We start from the raw sequence: 22,574 nt of genomic DNA on the forward strand, positions 1-22,574 counted from the left end.
TCAGGGGGAGCCCCATGTAGAGAGCATTACAGTAGTCCAGGCGAGAGGTGACGAGAGCATGAGTGACTGTGCGCAAGGCGTCCCGGTCCAGAAAAGGTCGCAACTGGTGGATCAGGCGGACCTGATAAAACGCCCCCCTGGTCACGGCCGACAAATGGTCTTCCAATGTCAGCCGTGGATCCAGGAGGACTCCCAAGTTACGGGCCCTCTCTGAGGGGGCCAAGATTTCGCCCCCTATAGTCAGCGATGGAGTCAGCTGACTATGCCGAGGCGCCGGCAGCCACAGCCACTCGGTCTTGGAGGGGTTGAGCCTGAGTCTGTTCCTCCCCATCCAGACCCGTACCTCCAAGGTCCCTTCCAACTTTACTATTATTATTATTATTATATTATTATTATTATTATTATTATTATTATTATTATTATTATTATTATTATTATTATTATTATTATTATTATTATTATTATTATTATTATTATTATTATTATTATTATTATTATTATTACTATTATGGGCTCCAACAGGAGACTGAAAGCTTGGAAGACTAAACCTCTAGTCCCAGTGACCGACCCAAATTAGATCCTGCAACATTATCCTGGGGCATGTAGATTTCTCCCAGAGAAAGAAATATTTTGGGGAATATTAAAAAGGCAGAATATTATATTTCCCCAAAGGAATAATAGAAAATCTTAGGCAGAAACCACCACCACCCAAGTTTCTCTGCCCCAAGCAGAAACCAGCTCTGTAGAAATGCAGATTTGATCATCGTTCCAGGAAGACTGGAGCCAGGAAGCTTGGAGCTGATGGGATTAGAAAAACAAAGATCCCTAGAACCAACAACCCCTCACCCAAAAAAATCCAACACAGGACATAGCCATCAGCCACAGCCACAGGAAAGTAGAACATGATCTTTAGGACATAATAGGATTAATCCACCACCATTAGAATACCAGAAGGGCACACTGAACCTCAGGTCAAAGTTCATGCCACAGGAACAATTCCAAACACAAAAAGCCAAGAAGGTATAAAAACCCACCACTCCCAACTCCATGTGGTCAGCCACCCCAGAAACATGCTACTGTCACTGAAGTTTCTGGCAACTAAATAAACAAGAACCTTCTTTCTAAAGCAGTCTCCATTTTGTTTATTCCCAGCTTGGACTGGACCCTGATGAAGATTTTTCTTTCAACAGAAGGATTTATATTCTTTGAATATTCTTTGAAAGAATATAAATCCTTTAATTTCCCATCATTCGGTTAGAACTAAAGAAGCTTCTTGGATGAGAAATGAAACATTTTCAAGGAAAAAAACGAAGAAAGTCCAGTTGCCTTTTGGCAAAGCACCTTTGGGGCAACCATGACCTAGATGACTGAGAATCTCCATAGACATTTAGGATCCTTTTACTTATTTCTAATGAAAAGGAACCAACTTAAATTTGCATCCAATCCTGATCCCACACAAGGGGCAGCCAGACAAAACAGAAATAGATTTCGTACAGCCACATGTAATTTTTACAGGGTAGGAAACCCAAGAGAGAAAGATGAATATTAATGGCCATTACAGAACTGTAATCCATGCAAGCTGCATCATGAACCTATTGCACAACTGCCTCCCTGCATGCTGATCCCTGCACACACATCCTATCTAAATTGCAGTTTGCTGCAGACAACGTTGCGGGTTATAATTGTGCCTGTTGCTTAGCTTAGCTATTATATGCTGTACCCAACCTGTTCTCTAGGAAATCAAGGTGACTCAATAGGGCTTTCTTTTTTGCATTTGACTCCCACAACGTCCCTGCGAGGTAGGCATCTTTGGATGAAAGGCAGTGGCTAGGGCTTTTATAGTTGAGAGTGGGCTTGGACTTGGTTTTCCACAGTCCTGGTCCATGATCCACTACTTTAATCAAAGTATACACACTGGATCTCTTTTGGGTTGCAGTTCACCAAATTGATCGTCGGGTCTGCTGCACATAAGGCACATTCTGAGCCTTGGACAGATAGGAAGAAGCTGGTAAGTACAACCTATATATCCTGGGTCTTTCTGATGCATGAAACAAAGGCAGCTCTTAGGAAAGCCCACCCTCCCTCTGATCAGAGAAAGGGTTCCCTTGGCACTTGAGCTACCTTGAGCCTTTTTCCTTGAGGTCTCTGGCTATCTGCCACATTGCCTGGATGCCCCCACCCAGCCGTCCTGCTAATTAGCAGGGGTTCCACTTCCACAGGCCTCTCCTCTCCCCACTGTTCGGCTTCCTTCTAATTAATTCACTTGTGCTGCTCATTAGGATCAGCCTGCAGAAGTCTTCCAATACAGTCTTTCTAGTGGCCTCTGGGCTACAAAGGAATCAGCTTGACTGGCTGGTTGGAGCCTCCTTCTCCCCCCCCCCCCCNCCCCCCCCCCCCCATCGGCCCATCAAGCAAAGCTGAGTAGAAGGGAGGAGGGAAAAGCAATTGTCTTTAGCCAAGGTGGAGCTGAAGATCAGAGCATCGATCCTATGACAATCCCCTCAAATATATTCTGCTCAGCCGTTGCGCCGAGGATAAGGGCGGGAGGCAAGCATAATTTGCTGCACAAACATTGCCAGCCGTTGTTTTTTTTTCCCTTTTAAGAATTGCATTGATCCTAGTATATAAAGCATCCATAAATCCATCTAATATCTTTAGTTGATTGATTATTGTCCTTTGAAAAGACTCTGTCCAGGACTGCAGGTTTTAAAATGATACTAATAAATTATATATACTGTTGCAGAAATGGGAGGAAGTGGGTTCTGCGGGTGGGTTAGCAGCAGAAAGAGGGACAAGGAACACAAAAGTCTCAGAGCGGGAACTGTCCGGTGCCCCAAATCATGTAACGAATCAGTGTGATAACAAGACAGCAAACCAGCGCAGGGCAAAAACAAATAAAGGATGCCAAGTTGAAGTATAAGAAAATCTCATACATAAAGCACAGGAAAGAGATGCCAACACACACACACACACACACACACACGTACACACTCACAACTACAGAGAGATGAAGCAAACAATCAATAGGTGAAAGAAAGGCAAATGTTCATACCTTGTACAATAAGTAAGCAATTGCACAAAATAATTCACCCCAATGTTCACCAGAAAAAAAGTTTAATGCCGACAAGAAGCACAGAAATGGATCTTAGGCTACAGAGATATAAGAAATTAAATGCTGTTCAACCATGGGCATTGTTTACATGTACACAATTTGAAACAAAGTAGGAGTCACAAGGACAGCAGAGAGTAAAATAGAGAATAACAACAGGATAAAAGTGTGCAGACTTGGCACACACTGGCTAATAGTGGCAAAGCCCTTGGTGACAAAGAACCACACTTTTCTTTCCTACACCGGCAGAAACTAGCACAACAATGGAGGCCCAGCCAAGAAAGAGCAGGAGATGTGAGATACAGGACCACCCCTCATTTCAGTAAAAAAAATAAGTGGGCGCTGCTGTCACGAACACAGACGAATTATCTCTCTGTGTCACCGAGCCCCACCCACGGTGCACAACAATAAAATCTTGCATTTTTCTAGCCTTTTTTTCCCCTCTTCCTTTTTAATTGCCTAGAAAAATGCAGATTCTAATCCCTCCTGAAGGAAATCCAGCCTCCTGGGAATTCTGAGGGCAAAAGCTAAATTTTGCATAAAGAAGTGGTATTCAGCAAAGATGCTAAAATTCAAGAAAGATGGTAAAAGAGCAGCTCATAAATCAGTCGGCTTCTTCAGTTTGGGGAGAGATGGGAAAGTGAATGACAGCTGCTAGGGGCAGAGGCATGTCACGATTGAGATGTATTGGAGTCTCTGCCTTGTTGCCTTCTGGGTGAAAACACCGCAAAGGAGTCCTCTGATACAGCTCCGTTTTGTCACATGCCAAAGAACAAATCAACGTTAAAAGTTGTGCGGAGAGAAACATGAGATATTAAGCAAAAGGGGATAGAAATGGATGCAAAAAGTGTATGAGAAATGCAAGTGAGCAGAAATACCAAGATGAGGTTAGCACCCACTTAGCTTATACTGTATGCTATACAAACCCAGGAAGTAGCAACAGGGTGCTGAGTGTAAAGATTTAAACACTGCATATTAAAATACATATTTATACACACAGACATACACAAACAAACACATGCAAGTGAATTAACACTACATCCATCCCCCAGCCCAAACTGTTATCATCTGTGCAGGGATGACATCAGTCCCCCAGACAGAACTGAGAAAGGCAGAATAGTTCAGTCATTCCTACAGAGGGAGTCCTTGTTTAGCGACTGCCTCGGACAGTGAACGTTTGCAGTTATGACGGTGATGAAAATGTAACTTTGCAACCAGGGCTCACATTTATGACCTCCGAAGGTTGGCAAAGCAAAGGAAAGCTGAGGTTTACTTAATGACTGCTTTGCTTAACAACTGAGTTGCCAGTCCCAAGTGTGGTTGTTAAACAAAGGCTATCTGTACATGCTCAGGTAGGCAGCTTTCAGATGTATTGGAATCATCCTGACACATCCAAGAGCTATTTTGGGTGGGGCTGATGGAAATCTCTGTTAAACCTGCTTGGAAGACACTAGGCTGGGGGGGGGGGGAACACCATACATTTGCACCACACACCTTTGGGATTTGCTAGCCACACAGCTCCACTTTAGCGAGTACTTCCCTTCTTCATCAGCTTTCCCATAGTAGACCCAGAAGAAGTTTCCAGTAGAATTCTTCCTGCAGGAAAAAAATATGTGTGTTACCACCAGGGAGATTGATTGATTGATTGATTATGAAACTACTAGACTGTTTCGGGGGACTCTAAGCAGTTTATAAAAGCAACAACAGCATAGCCCAAAGTAATAGTACAACGAGTAAACCAAAATATTGCATTATATTATTAGTCATTACATATCTGGTTCCAAAGGCTTTCCAGAAGGGCCAGATCTTTGCAGGTTTCCAGGAGGCTATGAAAATGGGAGTCACCCCTGCTTTGGGGTGCGGGCAGAGGGGGAGGCAGTTGCACTGTCCCAAAGGAGGAAACTCCAGAGAGAACACCTGCTTTGTTAACGCCACACAGGCATTTGTTATTACAGGCAGTTCTCACCTTGCAACCATTCATTTAGTAACCATTTGAAGTTACAACGGCATGGAACAAAGTGACTTTTGACAATTTTATGTGGCTAAGCAAGACAGTTGCTAAGTGACTTTTGACAAAAAGTCACTTAGCAACTGTCTTGCTTAGCCACATAAAATTTGGGCTCAATTGTGATTATAAGTCAAGGACTTATATTATTGGGGGGGATTAATTCCACTGGTATATGAGTCTAGTATCTCCAGCCACATTCTCTTTTTTATCTATTGCTTGTTTACGAAACATATACATGTACAGTATATGTGCTTCAGATCCAGTTTAAACAACTTCCTTCCTTCCTTCCTTCCTTCCTTCCTTCCTTCCTTCCTTCCTTTCCTTCCTTCCTTCCTTCCTTCCTTCCTTCCTTCCTTTCCTTCCTTCCTTCCTTCCTTCCTTCTTTCCTTCCTTCCTTCCTTCCCTTCCTTCCTTCTTTGAATGCTGCAGAGTAAAGAGCAAATTGACTCTTCTAGAAAAGGAACTGCAACATTTCCATTTAAAACTCACTCTGTTTACCTAATATCAAGCTTATAGCAACTGATAAAACCCCAACAGAAGCAAACAAGGTAGAATAACATCTTCAAAACACACTTTATTCATCACCCTTCCAAAGGACATCAACATACACTGATGATACAACAGAATCAAGATGCCAATGAACTGAGAGAGAGAGAAAGAGAGAGAGAGGCAGAGAGACAGAGAGATGATGTGTATGTGTGTGTGCGCGTGCATGCGCACGTGTGTGTATCTGTGTGTGTTTAGTAAATATGCACATTTTTCTGATCATTAGACCAATATAATTCTGCCCATCCCAATATAAGTGCATTCATGAATGCGTACATACAAAAGTAAGCATCCCTCTAGAACTACATATATTAGTGTAGTAATGGATTTAGAAATAAATGCAAACAGAGTTCTTTCTAATCGGACAGATCTAATGCTGGTCACATATACCTGCATGTTTCTGATGACTCTTGAACACATAGATCTCGTGCGGAAAAGCCTGTTTCGTTTTTGTTTTTTCTGCTCACTTGGTGAAATCTGCCTCCATAACGTCTAACAAAAATCAAGCCTTGCATTGGTATGCCTGTGGATTCGAATGTGGACAGAGAAAGGGCAAGGTAATGGGCATACAATGTTCTTAATGCTTATAAAGAGAGAATGAGCAATGGATAATAAAATCATAACAACATACTGATCTAAGGACTCTATATAGTGAAGGGTGAAAGGGATTGGCCTTTTTTGTAGAATCTGCCTTTAGTAAAGTATCGCCTTACTCTGGTATCCTGATCCAAAATTTGTTTCGTACCGGTAATAATCAGACAATTCAACCTGCCTCTGAACAAGCTATTTCTGTTTTCAGCACATAGGTGTATACTATAATGTACAAAGAGGGACAGATGCTCCTCTGCCACTTAAAATGTATTGATCATGCACATATCCTCAACCTTCCAGGATATTCATCCAGTACACACTTCTACAAACCAAATGCAAACTTCAGTAAACGCAGGCATGCACGCGCACATCGCTGTATATTATTTGCCTACCCAACAGATACCGTATTATCTCTTTCACACGTGTACCCATATTTATGCACGGATCTTTTTTTCATGCACGTTTATGAATACTCTCCATGTCAGCAGGAGCAAGCAGTCTGACTGGGGCATGTACTCATTCTCACGCATGTGTTCTGTTCTATTTCCTCAGCCGTCTCAATGTGTAGCTGTTGCCTCTGAAGTTTTAAGCCTGCCTCCTCCCACCCCGCTTTGTATAGCATCTCTGCAAACTGAATCAGAGTGTTAAGGCACCTCTCTTTGTGCAACGGTGTGTGTGTGTGTGTGTGTGTGTGTGTGTGTGTGTGTGGGAGAGAGAGAGAGAGAGAGAGAGAGAGAGAGAGAGAGAGAGAGAGAGAGAGAGAGAGAGAGAGAGAGAGAGAGAGTTGGGTGTTTGGGGAAAGGGGAATAATTGATTAATTAATGAATGGGATGGCTTGCAGCCCCTCTAGGAGATTCCTGCTGGATCTGTCAGCTGTTAATCAATCTCCGTTGAGAGAGGCAAAGGAGGCACAAAGGTAGAGCACTTAATTGCGGGGGGGGGGAGAAGGAATGATACAACCCCAGCATATAAAACACATCCTTAAACATGACTCTGGATGCCAGCGGGGGCTGGGGGTTGGCTAGGATGTAGACAGAGTGAGCTGAGTCCAGGAGAGATGGAGGAGAGGGGGGCACTAACTACAGGGTCTCTTCCTCCCTCAGCGATGCAAATGGCCAAGCCAGGAAGGCAGGGAGGCTCCGTCCCTCAAGAGTCCTTCTTCCTTCCAAGACAGGGGACAGGGATGGTTGCCCGTCTGGATTCCTACCATCCGAGGACGGAGGCCTCCTGCTCCCCTATGCCTGAGCATCTGCCCCAGGCTCAGGGAAGGCGAGCAGAAAGCCTAGCTGCCATGGGTAACAGGAGACACTTCCAGACTTCAGACAGACCTGTCTCCGTAGCTGAGCGGCTAAGCCTCCTTTGTGAAGCACCAGAGGTCGCTCTGGTTGGCTTAAAGCTACTTTTTGCCTCTTGGACAGCTCAGTCTGATCTTTTTCTGAGTTTATGGAAAGAGTCTTGCATGTGGTAGGGAGGGGTGCTGGATGACCTGTTTGTTAGGAAATCCTGCTCTCTCTCTCTCTCTCTCTCTGGCTCTCCGTTGATGGCCATATGATATGGCACAGGAAGCCTGGAGCTGCTCCGTGGCCACCAGCTGAGTTCTCCACTGGAGAAGAGAAAGGAAGGCATAGACAGACTTACATATTCTCGCTCTCTCTGTCTCTCTCTCTCTCACACACACACACACACTGGCACACACATTCTTTCTCTTTCCATCTCCACCCCCTAACACATCTGCTGCTGCTGCTGCTGTTGCTGCTGCTGCTGTGCTGCTCTCCGGGAAGTAGGAGCGAGACAAAGTGATTCCTGCGAAAGAGAGCAGTTCTCTAGTGGAGGAAAGGCAGACCAAGAAGCAGAGCTGCACAACTTGGGACGGAGTTTGCCTTGTAAGGAAACCAGCGCTTCGTTGCCAAGGACAGGACCTCGGAGGAGAGCATCACTCAAGGGACGCTTCGGGGGACGTCTCCATCCGCCTGGTTTTTGACACCAGAGAAACTTCCATCATTACCTCCAAAAGCGAAGACGATTTTTTAACCCTGGCCGCCTCCAGGCTGAGCCGCAAAAAAAGGGTCATTGGGGCCGCCATTGGGGTGGCCATGGTGCTGGTACTCTTGGTGGCCATCCCGTTGCTGGTGCACAGCTCCAAAACCACCTCCCACTATGAGATGTTGGGCAGCTGTCGCATGGTCTGTGATCCGTACACTCCCCAGACCCACGGGACATCTTCAGCAGAGGCAAGCCAAGAACTGGCTCTCATCTCACCACCGCCTTACGTGTCTGGAGGGAAAGGAGACCCAGGGAGAAAGGCCAAATCTGGAATCCGTGGGCCGCCAGGACCGCCAGGGCCACCTGGGCCCCGAGGTCCAGCTGGAGAGCCAGGGAAACCAGGTCCCCCGGGCCCACCGGGTCCAGGTCCTGGAGGTTACATCCCATCTTTCTACAGTCCCAAAATTGCCTTTTATGCAGGATTGCGGAAACCACACGAAGGGTATGAGATCCTTCGTTTTGATGATGTGGTGACTAATGTGGGAAACTACTATGAACCATCAAGTGGCAAGTTTACCTGCCCTCTACCTGGCATCTACTTCTTCACCTACCATGTGCTCATGCGTGGTGGTGATGGTACCAGCATGTGGGCAGATCTGATGAAGAACGGGCAGGTAAAGCAATGCTCTCTCTTATCCCCAAAGTCTTTCCTCTCCACAGTCATCTTCTCCTGCTTTACCTTTCTCTCTTTTTCTGTATACAAATCTATGTGAGTTCCTTTTCTGTTGCCTCTGCCTCTTCCCAAATAACTTCATCTACATCCCAGTCCCATTTTATTGATTGTTGTAGCCTCTTATACCTACCTGTTCTTCATTCTACCTGTTCAAATTTAGGACCCCTCCCAGTTCAACAATTAACCACAGTGACCGTTAATAGCTCCTCCTCTTTTAAACCCTAAGTCCTCCTAAGCCAACATTCACCTTTGCCTTATTTCTTAATCATAAACACTGTGCACCTGTTCTCAAAACTTAGTCTAAACCTGAATGTACTTTAAGTGCAAAACACTTCACAACTAATTACTTGGAGCCCAATCCATCTCACATCTCAGGATTGTGATATGTGTGCCTATAGCATTGCGTTGTAGAATTTGCAGTTCAAATGAGTGATTTTATTAGTCATGAGCACTCTCATAAAGAGTGAGAAGAAGGGATTAATTCCTCTAACTTTAGTTAAAATTGTCATTGCTCTGTATATTCATTCTCATTCATTTTTACATTTGTAATGAGCGATCTAAAATAAAACAGCAACATCATTATTATAAAGCTCTCCATAAGACATACAGTGTTTAAAATAAGTCTGTGTTTATAAATGGTCATTGGTTCTATGCTTAGGAATTTTCAAAGAAAAAGAATATGGCTTAACACATAAAATATATTTCTGATATTTATCACTAAACAGAGATTCTTCCATTAAGAAAATTTCTAGATTTGCAATTCAGTGTTGCTATCAACTGAGTAAAAATTCTTGAATTGGAAATTATCCTTGAATTCAACTTTTCTCTCCTTTTCTCTATCCTAGATGGCTCTTTTGTGTTTTTTTTTAAGAAATATATATTTCAAAATAAAAGGTGAATTTCAGTATATTTTGAAAGATATTTCAAAAGGCAATATACTATTGAGAAAAGAATTCTATTCTGTGGTTCTCAGACCATTTGGATCAAAAGCAGCTGAAAAAGGATTCACAGTTTATACTGTGTTTGTTCTATTTACACATCTCTAGATAGCCTGGAAAGGGGCTCTATTTTTTTAAAAAAATATTGCTTATATTAATCTACTGTGAAACTTCAGTTCACCATGCCATAATTAAAGAAATACCTTCTGCATCTTGATACAGTAGTAAATCCGAAATCAAAACTTTGCATAACAATGCAACCAGCTGTTAGGGCAACACACTGATGGGCATTCTTCCAAATAGGTATCTCTCGTTTAATGAATAGAGTTTACAACTGAAAGGAGAGGAAACGGATATTTGTTTTTCAAAAAAATTAATGAATGGATTTTAGAAAGCAATTAGTAAAACAATCAGATCAGTAAGATAATTGTTTTCTTCTAGTTACAGAAGAATTACGTTTATTTTAATAAAATGGTTATTATACATGTCCTGCACACAAAATGAGGTATTTCTTAAAATTGTTGGAGCTATATTCACAAAATGTATGTTTGATAAATTATACATATATAATGTACTTGTAGCATGCATATGAATTAATCATTTATACAAATTGCTGCCATTCATCTTCATATTTTAAAAAAATGAACGTTAAGAAGTATTCACCTACATGAGTATTCACTTTAGCACAGTGTCTAATATGTATTCTTCAATATCCCATTGTTTTATTATTGAAGAGATACAGTCAGTATTGTACTGAAAACATCAAAACATATAAAATTTAAATGCTAAGAATTATCATACATATATATTGTATATGATGTATGCAAATAGTTAAAGAAATAGTTATGCTGAATTGCAGAGAAAAATAAAATAATTTTTGTGTATTGAACTATGTTGTACAATCTAGCTTTACTTCAGCTTTTGGTAGTAACCCATACAGGTATGTAAAGATTAGTAAGTTTACATAATTATTATTTGTATACTTTCCAATTCAATAGCACATACATTTATATGTACGCATACTGTAGTTGTATAAAAATTCAGTATTAATATATTTCAGCAACAAAACTTACTAATAATTTTATTCCCATCTTGATAAAATGGTCATAGAGATAAATTCTGGCAATTATCAGAATAAATTGTTGAGATTGAACCTCAAATTTTGCTTACACCATAAGGTTATGAATCTGAAAAGAAAAGTAGGGTTTGGATTTTTTTTTAGCCAAGTGAATGCCAAATGCAGAGCAATATCACTTCAATATCTTCTTGCATGTTATATTTTTTTGTTTCTCTCTAGCCAAGCATTTTTTCCATTCATCAAAAACCATTGCTGCTTTTTGCCCTTCTTTTAACCAGCTTTCAATAAAACTAGTTTATATGATCTCTCCCTCTTCTCTGTATTTATTAACTGCCTGCCTGAAGCTTCAGGTGGATAGAAACTTTACAAGCAACTTGGGCTTTTAAAAAGTTATTTATTTTTCAAGATAATTCTTTTTTTATTGAATGGCTTTTCATAAGTCCCCAAACTTGGTACCATAAGATTAAGAGAGTTACCTATGAGAGAAATGTTTAAAGTTTTTTTTTTAATCTACCTAGGGCACCAAATTATTACATTGATTAGGTTAAATTAGAGCGTCTCATTTCCAACTCTTTCCATTTATTAAATAGAAAGAAGACATCGATCTGAAATTTAAAAATTCATTCCTTTATACCTCAGCAAGCCACCTGAACTAATGAAAGCAACATCTCAAGAGAAGGAATCTGTCATCTTCCTTCAACAAATCAATAAACATATTTACATGTGCTAACAGGGAGCTTCAACAAAAGGGTTTGGAAGGCACACCATGTAAAAATAATTTCTTATTTTGTAAAAAGACACAAACAACGAAAATCTTTTAACAGCCAGACAGAATTCTTCTGTTTAATTGGTATCTGTTTCTACTGTTGTGCATCCTTTTTTTGTGCATCCTTCCCCCCCCCTTTTTTTCCCTTTCCTTGTAAAAAAAAATTAGATTGGAAAGTGATGAGAGCTAACATCACACTGAATGGGGGGGGGGGGTAGTTTGTGCCCTCTGAAATAAATGTGGATTAAGAGCAGCAAAGACCCCCTCAGGTGCTACAGGTGGAGTCACTTCCATCTTCATAGAGGACACGTGACACACATCCTTATTGCAACAATGGGTGAAGTAAAGACCCAGGAACAATGCATGTAGCAAGCAAAAGGGGACTCAGTGGAACTAAGACAACAATTTGGGCCTGAGACTCCCAAAATACAAGTCCTAACCATTCTTCTAGATAATCACATAAATTAAAACAGGTTGTGTCCAGTTCCTCACTTTGGCCCCCAAAATGAATGCCTGCCCAGGCGTGTTTGAATGCTGTAGCGTACAGATCCGCCACCTACTTTCCTTGCCGCATAAATAGATTGGGGACAATCCAAAATGCCCTTGAGCTTGGCTCTATTGTTTAATTCCAGGTCAATTTAAAAAAAAAATAGAACACAATCCATTTCATCTACGCCCAATAATATTGTTATTGTTATAGTTATCTCTTATTCATCCAAAAAAAGTTAATTAATTATCAGCAGTATTTTGACATCAAAAAGGCTGCCAAACCTAAGTTGGGAGACTCATCCCTCCCAGGTAGTAAAATGGCACTTGGCTCTATTGATCATAATTTACGTCAGGCTGGATCACTTACTGCCTTGCCCTCTTCTCCAAGTGATTGATGCTGTGAGGTTTTCTGTCCTTTTTCCCCTTTTTCTTCCCAGCCCCCACTTCTAACTTGAAATAAAAATTTCTCCCCCTCATTCTTGCTCTAACAGCAGCATAGATCGCAACAGACAATTGAAAGCAGCAACAAGAGGGTTAATTTTTCCCCTCCCTCAGAGAGATGTTTAAATTTCAACACCTTCACAATTTGTGCCTGGTGGAGAGGAACAATTGCCTGCTTATTAAATAATAAATAGCGGGAAGGATAAAAACTGACAGGACACCTGGTAATATTGGTTCAGTCAATTCGCCTCCTGAGACCTGTTTGCAGTCAATTTGTCAGGAAGGGGCATTTTAGAAAAAAATAAAAATTTTAAGATCAAAATACCTCCTGTCAGTTGAGATCGGGGAGGGAGCAGTAACCATGTTCTTACTTCCCTTCCCTTTTCCACACAACTCCTCCTGTTCTTTTTACTGTATGTCCTATACCTTTTTTGTAACCAAAGGATCAAAATAAAAACCTAGGTATAGCCTATAAATCCAACAAAAACCTTACAAACAAATGAGGAGGTTTAAAAGCTTACCCACACTATAGACAGCAGGATTCTATAACAAATAAACAAAATCTTTAGCACTTAATCTTTGTAAGTCTCCGAGTTTAATAGCACTCTATCCCATTCTTAAGGCACAATTAATCAGGGCATAAACAGAATGGATTCCTCAGGACAGAGCACCAGAAGTTGGGGGAATATAACAATTCCCCCAATTGTGATTTTAAGCCTAAATACAAAACCTTTTCTCTCTACCAATCCCCAGTTTTTAATTGCCAAACCCTAAGCTCCAAAATTAGAAGGGCAAATTAAATTCAGGAGGCATTTCTCAATTCTCAAAGGCAGAAATGGTAAGATGGACGCCTTAACTTGACGTCTCCAGCAAGATCTGAAAAGCCACCTAGACAGAAGTGATACAAGCCTAATAAGGGTCTGATTCAGCATGAGACTTCAGAAATTACCGAAAATCAGAATTAGAACAACTTATTTCTGTCCTCCATCTCATCAGGCCCATTTTAATTTTCCTTCATCTTTTACAGCTTTCTATGCCATAATAGCTAAGATTGTAAAGCAGATGCACAGGGAGAAGATCAACAGGATACTTGGAGGCATTTGGGGGAGCTGATACAAAATCCCATTCCTTTTGGTAGGAGTCCAAACCCATAAACAGCCCCCACCCAACCCCAAATCTCAGTCTCAGTTCAGCTATTCCATCTTGGCACGGTTCAGCTCACTGGCAGACAGGCAGCGTACCTCTCTTGGAATGATAACCTGGAGCATTCCCAAGTAGATCAGACTGTCTTGTGCCCTCTTTGGCCAATCTCTTTCAATATTCATCATTTGTCAGTCCCAAATCTCACAAGGAAGTCGACAGATTCTTGGCTCCTATCCCTGGGCTTTGAAGAGGTTGAATTTCGTTTAGTTTTCCTTTTCTTCTCAGCCTCACGAATTATTCAAAAATTGCTTCTACAATGGCTCGGATATGAGATTTCACTAGTAATGGGGCAGCCCCAGGTATGACTTCAATCCAGCTCCTCAAGGGAGGGTTATGGCTTAGATCTGCCTGGAAATTATCACTTCCAGCCAACAAAGGCTTATTCCTAATTAAAGATACATGGAGAGGCTAAGTGTGAGCCTTTTGCACATGACTAAATGAACTTTTTCCTTGGGTTTATCTCAAAGGACATGCTAGACAACCAGTGAAGTATCATGGTTAACGAATTGGACTGGCGTAAGAGAGATTGGTGTTTTGGTCCATGCTTAGCTGGCTCACTGGTTGACACTGGGACAGTTACTCTCTCTAAACCAACCTACCTCATAGGGTTGTTGTTATTGGGGAAGAATCGGAGGAGGGACTATGTATAAAAAGTGAGACACAGATCTAATAAGAAAATAAATAATGGTGCATCATCCTGGTTCAACTTAATATCTCTCTCACCCCAATTTTATTGCCAATGCAGAAGTTCCCTGCATCCACAAACCAGATTTTATTGATCAGGATTCAGGGAACTAGTCATTTCCAGAGAAGCAGCATGCCTGCATATGACTGGCAGGGTCTGAAGACCATTCATTGGGATTCACACAGACAAATACATTCCACTTAACTAAACAAGTATCTAAATTAACTGACATCTGTAGCAGAGGGAAGATGTGGGCTAAACAGGCTGTGAAGACCTAGACGTTTGTGGTGGATCCCTGGTCAGGATCATGGAAGCCACTGGCGGGCAAAGTTGTGTCCACTGTACAAATAAACAAGAATCAGCTGCCAGTCAAGCATCATTTTGTAGAAAGGATTTCTTATACTTGGAAAGAAAAAGCTACAAAGAAAATTGCACAAGGGAGCAGAAGAGGTAGCCCTAAAAACATGATGTGTCCAGTTGGAAATGGGAAATAATTATGGCTACCATCTTTTTTTAAAAAAAAAAATGGGTTTCTGTACTTTTCAGATTTAGGGACACTAGTTCAACAGGAGAAGCCAACTCACCACTGAAATGTTTTGGTGTATTTCTGTCAGGAAAAGTACTATTGCTTTTGATTCCTATTGTGCAGATATTGCAGAAGCCCTGCCAGAAAAATAGAAAAGTTGCAGGTATGGGGAAGCTGACAGCCCCATTGTTATCTATTATCACCATATTTGACCCAAAACTCAGGATGGTATACAGCATAGGAGATATCTACCACATTTCCTCCAATAATTACCATGCAAAATATATAATGAGATCTATTATCCAGTGACTTTTATTGCTGTGCTGAGATTTGAAACTTGCTCTATTTATAATCCAGGTCCAGCACTCAATCTACTACAAAACATCATCTTCCTCCAAGCATTGCAAGGATAAACTTTACAAATTTATCACTACAACTATGATCTCTTATTAGGAGTGTCCAACTTTGAGATCTAGAGAACATAGACTTAGGTTTCAATATGAAAAATTAAGTAGCATGAATGAAATTCACTTGCTAGGAGGCTGAATAGGAGAACTATTAAAACAGCTGGTCATGGAAAATAGTTCTAGAAATAAGGTGTGGGGAAGGACAAAGAAATTCATAAATCATGGATTGTATAGGAATAGAACACCAATAAATTATTGTCTGCATTATGCCAAAGTTAATACTGAATGGCACCTGTTATTGAATAATAAATGAAGTTGGAATTCTATGAATCTTTGTTTTGGCGTATGTAGCACTTCTGATCATTGTTGGTACAGTATATACCTTCAAATTGTCAATGCAAAGGCATTTTTTTCATAATGGCATATATTTCAACCAGATCTTACATTTGCTTCGTGGGCCAATAAAATAAAATTAAGAACATAAACTGTGATAAAGCAAGACCAGCGGTTTAAGCCACTGGAGCCAATCATTGTCAAGTCAAAGTTTTCTTGAAGAGCAAGAAAAAAAAAATCTTCTCCAATTCCTGGCTTCCCATAGCCCTTCCTCTTAGTTTACTATTGTCACATCTTTGCAACATAGTTTAAACATAGTTTATTATCATCACATCTTTGTTGCTCATCGTACCTTTGTTTAAGCAAAAATGGAGAAGTAGGCTTCAGTTCTATCTTTTCAAGATCTAAACTAATTCCCATCACTGGGGGTTCCAGAGATTTCACTGTTTACCTGTTGATTTCTAATTTATATGCCAGAAAGAAAATACTGGATTTATTCACCCCAATTTCTCTCCTTGAATTGTCCTTTAGTGCAAATGCTGGGACAGCCAAATCCATAATTAAGTACTAAGCCCTGCTGTCCATCAGCAAATGCAGGACGACAAGCCTCTTCCTATTAGGTTCTCCATTTCACTCTCTCCCTTCTCCCTCAAATCCTAAATGTCTAAATTCTAACTGAGCCTGGCCCTCAGGCGCACACCCATGCCTTCAGCCTTCACTCAGCCTGCCTGAGGAAACACTGGAGGAATTATGGTCAGTTCATCGACAGACAGCGATTCCTTCCAACTTCTCCCCAGAGTCATTTTTAAAACGCATATACATTCCCAGGGCTGCATGATTCTCAGATACACTGTCATAAACACCCTCATCGAATGCAGTCCTGCGAACTCCGTCTGTGATCTTGTCAGTTTATCCTAGCTCGGCTCCTTGGACAGGCGGCCACTCAGGAAAACTCTTAGCAGATCAAAAGAGGGTACTACTCCTCTAAGTTGGGAGTCAGGACTAATTCTTTGGCTTCCCTGGGTAGGAATTATACTCACGCAGAAAGTGTCTTTGGCTGTAATAATATCTTTGCCCTGTTTGAAAAGCATTGGATTGCATCTCACACTACAGATTCAGATGGCCCTGTGGGCAGAGAAGCCATCCAGTACAACGGATCTCCCGCTAGGTTCAGTTTGAACATTGGAACTGGAGAAATGGCCCAAATCCTTGGCCTTTCATCTACGAGTAGTCCTCAACTTACAACGGTTCATTTAGTGACTGTTCAAAGTTACAACAGCACTGAAAAAAGTGACTTATGACGGTTTTTCACACTTAGAGCCATGGCAGCATCCCCGTGATCACATGATCAAAACTCAGAAGCCTGGCAACTGACTCATATTTATGACGGTTGCAATGTCCCAAGGTCATGTGATCACCTTTTGCAACCTTCTGCCAAGCAAAGTCAAGGGGGAAGCCAGATTCACTTAACAGTTGGATTACTAGCTTAATACCTGCAGGGACCCACTTAACAACTGTGGCAAGAAAAGTCGTCAAATAGGGCTTAATTCACTTAAATGTTTCGCTTAGCAACAGAAATTTGGGGCTCAACTGTAGTTGTAATCTGAGGACTACCTATATTGGAGACCAACCAAAATAGGAAGAGATATGTCCATTCATATAACCCACCCACTATTCTCTTTCAGAGTGCAATTCTAAGCACTAGGCAGGAAAAGGGGGAGACTAGTTGGCAGAAGACATTAAAGCAGGGGTAGTCAACCTTGGCTCTTTTATGACTCGTGGACTTCAACTCCCAGAATTCCTGAGCCAGCTAAGCTAAGCTGGCTCAGGAATTCTGGGAATTGAAGTCCACGAGTCATAAAAGAGCCAAGGTTGACTACCCCTGCATTAAAGGAAGGGACTGAGAGGGAAATAAAGAAACCTAACTACCCAGTGGTGGGATTCAAATATGTGAACAACCAGTTCTCTGTGTGGATGCCGCTTCCAGAAGTCCATTCTGGGCCTGGGCAACAAAAAATTAGCTGCCGGTTCTGCCAAAGTGGTGCGAATGGGCTGAATCCCACCACTGTAACTACCCCAGTATTATTCATAGTATCTCACCTTGCCTTTCTTCCCTTGCCAATTTTTTCTTCAGATAATGTTTTTTGTTCTTTAAACTTCTTTCTTTTTGAGGATCTCACCTCTCTCTAAACACAATTTTCTTCTTGATCCATTCACTCTTTCCTCTTAGATTTGTTTTGCAATTTAATCTATATTCATTCTCCCTATGACATCAACACACTTCTTTTGAACTGGCCATTTTGATATTCGGTCCACATCCTCTCAGCCCAGAGACATTCTTGAAGGTCTCTCTTCTTGTTTTACCACACCCACCTTTGCTTTTTTCCTGACAGACCCAACTCTCAAAAGTGAACAAACTGCTCCTATACCTGGCCATTTTCACTTTTTTTTAAACAACGCTAATTTGTTACAACTGACCTCTACACTGTGCACGCTTACAAAACCTCATTGGCATAGTAAATCACCTTGTGCAAAAAGCATACCGAACAAGTGAGACCTGCAGCCAAATGTGATATATTCTCATCTTCCCATAGGAGGGCAATACCAGAGGCCATTCCATTGTACTCTCACTTGCTCCGTTTTCTTTTTTCATTCTCAGTCAACGTTCTGTAGCTCAGTTCTCCTTTGTATCGTTTTAGTCTTTCCAGTGGCTGGAAGATTAGAAAGAAATTGTGGAAAGATTCTGACTTTCTCTCTAGCTGTCCTTCAGCAGAATTGCTCTCCCAAACCAGAACACAATAGGACTATGGTGTGGTGAGAGAAGCTAGCTGCTAGCAAATGAAAGCTTGAGCTCAAAAATGGGCAGATTCTGGACAGGAGTTCAGAGAAAAATAAATTAAAAACCTTTCTCAAAGTATCTCTATGGGACAGGAATTGGGGAAGGGCGTGGAATATTGCAACATCCTCCATTCTAAGTCTTTGTCCACATCCTGTTCACATGACCCATATGTAAATATGCAGCCTACCTCGTGCTTCTAAACCACATACACACAAACATATGCAAGGGAAGAGCAGAAACACACACACGCACAGACACAACATATATGCTACATGCCTGCCCAGAGAATGTACCTATTGTCACATCATGTCATGAACCTCCAATTTTTTTCTCCCTTTTTGTTTTGATGTTGTATGCTACCCAGAGTCTCTTGGAACTGGGGCACGTTACAAGGACTGTAAAATAAAAGAACTAACAAACAAAGGTGGCAACTGCAGAGATCATTACAGTCACCAATAAACAGCAGAAGCATTTCTAATGCCTCCATTTATCATCTCTATCCAAGAGGGAGCATAGTCAATAAATGTGTCATATCAGAAGGGCTGTTTTGAGGATTCAGGTGTTGCTGGATCAGGCAGCAATGACTGCTCATCACCCATCTTCACACAACCTCATATCAACTAAAATGCAGCACATACGGTAGCTGAATTACTGTCTCAAGTAAGTGAGATGATCCCTCTTCATCTCACCAATCGTCCCCAAATCCCTCCATCTCCAAGTCCAGTCACCACTACAGCCCAGAAAGTACGGTAGCATGTGAAAGAACTGGCAATGATAATTGCTCCTCATGATCACTCCAGTCAACAACTGGAGAATTTCTCTGCATGAAAAGCAGTCACAGAGGCAGAAGGCTCTCCTTAGCAGTGGGCCCAGGGCAGAGCTCAAACAATACTGCTCCATATGAGGGCCAGGGAATACTGTACTTTCCCATGAAGCGGTGATGAGCTTTTGGACTGAATAGCCATAGTCTAGTTTTATTCCACCTTGATATTTCACCAGCAACTGGTGGTTGACATCTCCAGAAGCAGGGTAAGCTGCTTTATGGCATCATAAATAAATAAAATTAGACCACAGCCATTCAGCCCAAAAGCTCATCACTGCTTCACTGATACCAGCCGTGAAAGCCTATATCCGTGGTGGGGAACCTATGGCATGTGTGCCATACATCACTTTTTTCAGTGATGTAGTTAACTTCGAGTGGTCACTAAACAAACGTTTGCACATTGAGGATTACCTATAGTTTGGTGTAGTGGTTAAGGTGCTGACCTGGAAACCAGGAGATGCCGAGTTCTAATGCCGCCTTAGGCATGAAAGCCAGCTGGGTGATTTTGGGCCAGTTGCCAGTAACTCTCTCTTATCCCACCCCACCTCACAGGGTTGTTGTTGTGGGGAAAATAGGAGGAGTAAGGAGTAGTAAGGAGTAGGTTCTCCGCCTTAAGTTACTAATAAAGTAATAAAGGCAGAATAAAAATCTAATAACAAATAAAGTTGAATAGGGGTTCCTTTTGACCCTTATTGAGATTTTACGCTTTGTTTGGGGGTTTTTTGCTTTAATTCAGGAGCCTTCAATTACATGACAGTCTTTTCTCCCAGGCCGCATTAATTTACCGACTCACTGCACAGATTTGCCATTCTCAAACTTCCTAGGCGAAAGAATTTTTTCTTACTTTTCGGAGATCAGGAGCTAAAATTGCCTACAGTGCCAAATACTAACACACACACAAACCCCTTTAACAGGCCTCAAAGCAGGCCCTCCCATCAACCTTCGTACCACTTCAGACCTACCATTTTTAGTCTCATTATGCCTCTCCTTCTTCTGTTCCCTCTTCTATTGTTGTCTCTGGGTGCCCATTTGTGTGTAGTGCCAGCCCAGAGCCTTTCCACCTCTCCCTCTACAGCCATGTTTTTCAGCTTTGGCAACTTTAAGATATGTGGACTTCGGCTACTAGAATTCCCCAGCCAGCATGAATTCTGGGAATTGAAGTCCACTCATCTTAAAGTTGCCAAGGTTGAAAAACACTGCTTTATAGCAAAGTAAAGCAGTGTGTGCTATGGCTTCCAACAATTGTAGCTCAGAGTTCGGGCAAGAGTAAGACTGAATAGCTCTTCTATGAAGTATCTCACTTTTTGCAGCCCAGTAGTGCAATCATAGTGGCCATCTGCAGTCATTCCCTCTAACAATAAACACGGGTTCTGACTGCTGATGGGAATGAAATCCACAACTGAGCTCCTGAGAAACAAAAAACCAAGGCATTCTCTAAAAGTGAGTGTCCTCAGCGCCACACAATGTTGAGGATTTGGGAAAAAGAAAAATCTAATACCTGGAAGACAGAGGTTGGAATGACTGTATAGGTCTAAGGGGTATGCATGGCTGACTAGCCGCTGATGGTTATTACCTAGAAAAAAAATGCATTTGTAGGTAAGGATATATTGCAACATTTGATCATAGCTTTGATTTCCGTTTCCTGTAAATTGTCCTTCTTCATTCTTAGTGGAGTTCACCTTTTCTGCTGAAAGAGTGGTAACTGTGAGGAAAGCAAGGCTGTCTCTTCGAGTGAAAAAAATATACAGTATTTTTTCTTCTTCCATTCAATTGTGTCTGATTCTTGTAGACTATCTGGACACAAGTCCCTGCCATCTTCCTAGGTCTGAGATAAAGTCACTGACCCAAGCTCACCCAGCTAGCTTTCCACCAGAGGCAGGACTAGAACTCACAGGCTCCCATCTTTTAGCCTGGTGACTTCATCACTACACAAACTGTTCTCTAATACAGTATTATGTCAGCAAAAAAAAAAAAAAAAGCTGACTCAACAGGAGAATTAAACTTGTTTTAGGAAGACATAGATAAATATCTGTTCTTTATTTGCCTCATGTCCATTCACTCTGTTTCCTCATTGGCTCTGAAAAACTAATTAACCCAAAAGATCCATTTATTATTCTGTTTAAGACTTTTTGTAATTTCTTCTGGGTTGGCTGAAACAATGCCTTGGAGGTGATCAGTGGTCTGGAATGGTTTTCTTAGAGCAGCTTCTGTCTCTCTACCTCTTGGGTGTAACACATTACCACAGTTGTTAATTAACGAATTGGCTCATAGGGTGAATTACTGCAATTAGCAATTTATTTATTTGGCACCATCCATGTGCATGCTACTTTACTAAAAAAAAAAAAAAAAAAAGGTAAAAGAAGCAAGAGAGACAGCTGGAGAACGGAAGGGACATGTAGGAAGAATAAGCAAGAGAACCATATTTTTTAGTTTATTAATTAATTCGTGTTATTCTTATAGCCTCCCAAATCAATCGACACAGGTCATCTTATAATTCTAAAATTATAAAACAATAAAGAACAATAAAAACACCCAGAAATCATCTGGCCTAGTGAAAAGAAGGACTGGGGATGACATGATAGCAATGTTTCAATATTTGAGGGGCTACCATAAAGAAGAGGGGGGGTCAACCTATTTTCCAAAACACCAGAAGGCAGGACAAGAAGCAATGGATGGAAACTAATCAAGGAGAGAAGCAACTAGAACTAAAGAGAAATCTCCTGACAGATAGAACAATTAACCAGTGGCAACCACTTCTTGCCTCCAGAAGTTGTGAATGCTCCAACACTGGAAGAGTTTTGAAGAAGAGATTGACAACCATTTGACTGAAATGGTATAGGGCTTCCTGTCGGAGCAGGGGGTTGGACTACTAGAAGAACTCCAAGGTCCCTTCCAATTCTGTTACAGGTAGTCCTCAACTTATGACCACAATTGAGCCCAACATTTTTGTTGCTAAGTAAGACATTTGTTAAGTACATTTTGCCCCATTTAACACCTTTCGTGCCGCATTTATTATGCAAATCACTGCAGTTGTTAAGTTAGTAATAATAATAATAATAATAATAATAATAATAAT

The 22,574-nt window shown here is 41.3% G+C and overlaps 1 protein-coding gene across 1 annotated transcript in view; it reads left to right on the plus strand.

The window, feature by feature from the left end:
* The first annotated feature begins 8,347 nt into the window (after positions 1 to 8,347).
* Positions 8,348 to 22,574, plus strand: part of C1QL4 (complement C1q like 4) — a 33,472-nt gene continuing 19,245 nt past the window's right edge. The window contains exon 1 of the mRNA XM_015822794.1: positions 8,348 to 8,911. Coding sequence (XP_015678280.1) covers positions 8,348 to 8,911 — 564 coding nt within the window. The remainder of the gene's footprint in view (positions 8,912 to 22,574) is intronic.

This window comes from Protobothrops mucrosquamatus, unplaced genomic scaffold (assembly GCF_001527695.2).
Source record: "Protobothrops mucrosquamatus isolate PMUCROS unplaced genomic scaffold, P.Mucros_1.0 scaffold1677, whole genome shotgun sequence".
Taxonomy (NCBI): domain Eukaryota; kingdom Metazoa; phylum Chordata; class Lepidosauria; order Squamata; family Viperidae; genus Protobothrops; species Protobothrops mucrosquamatus.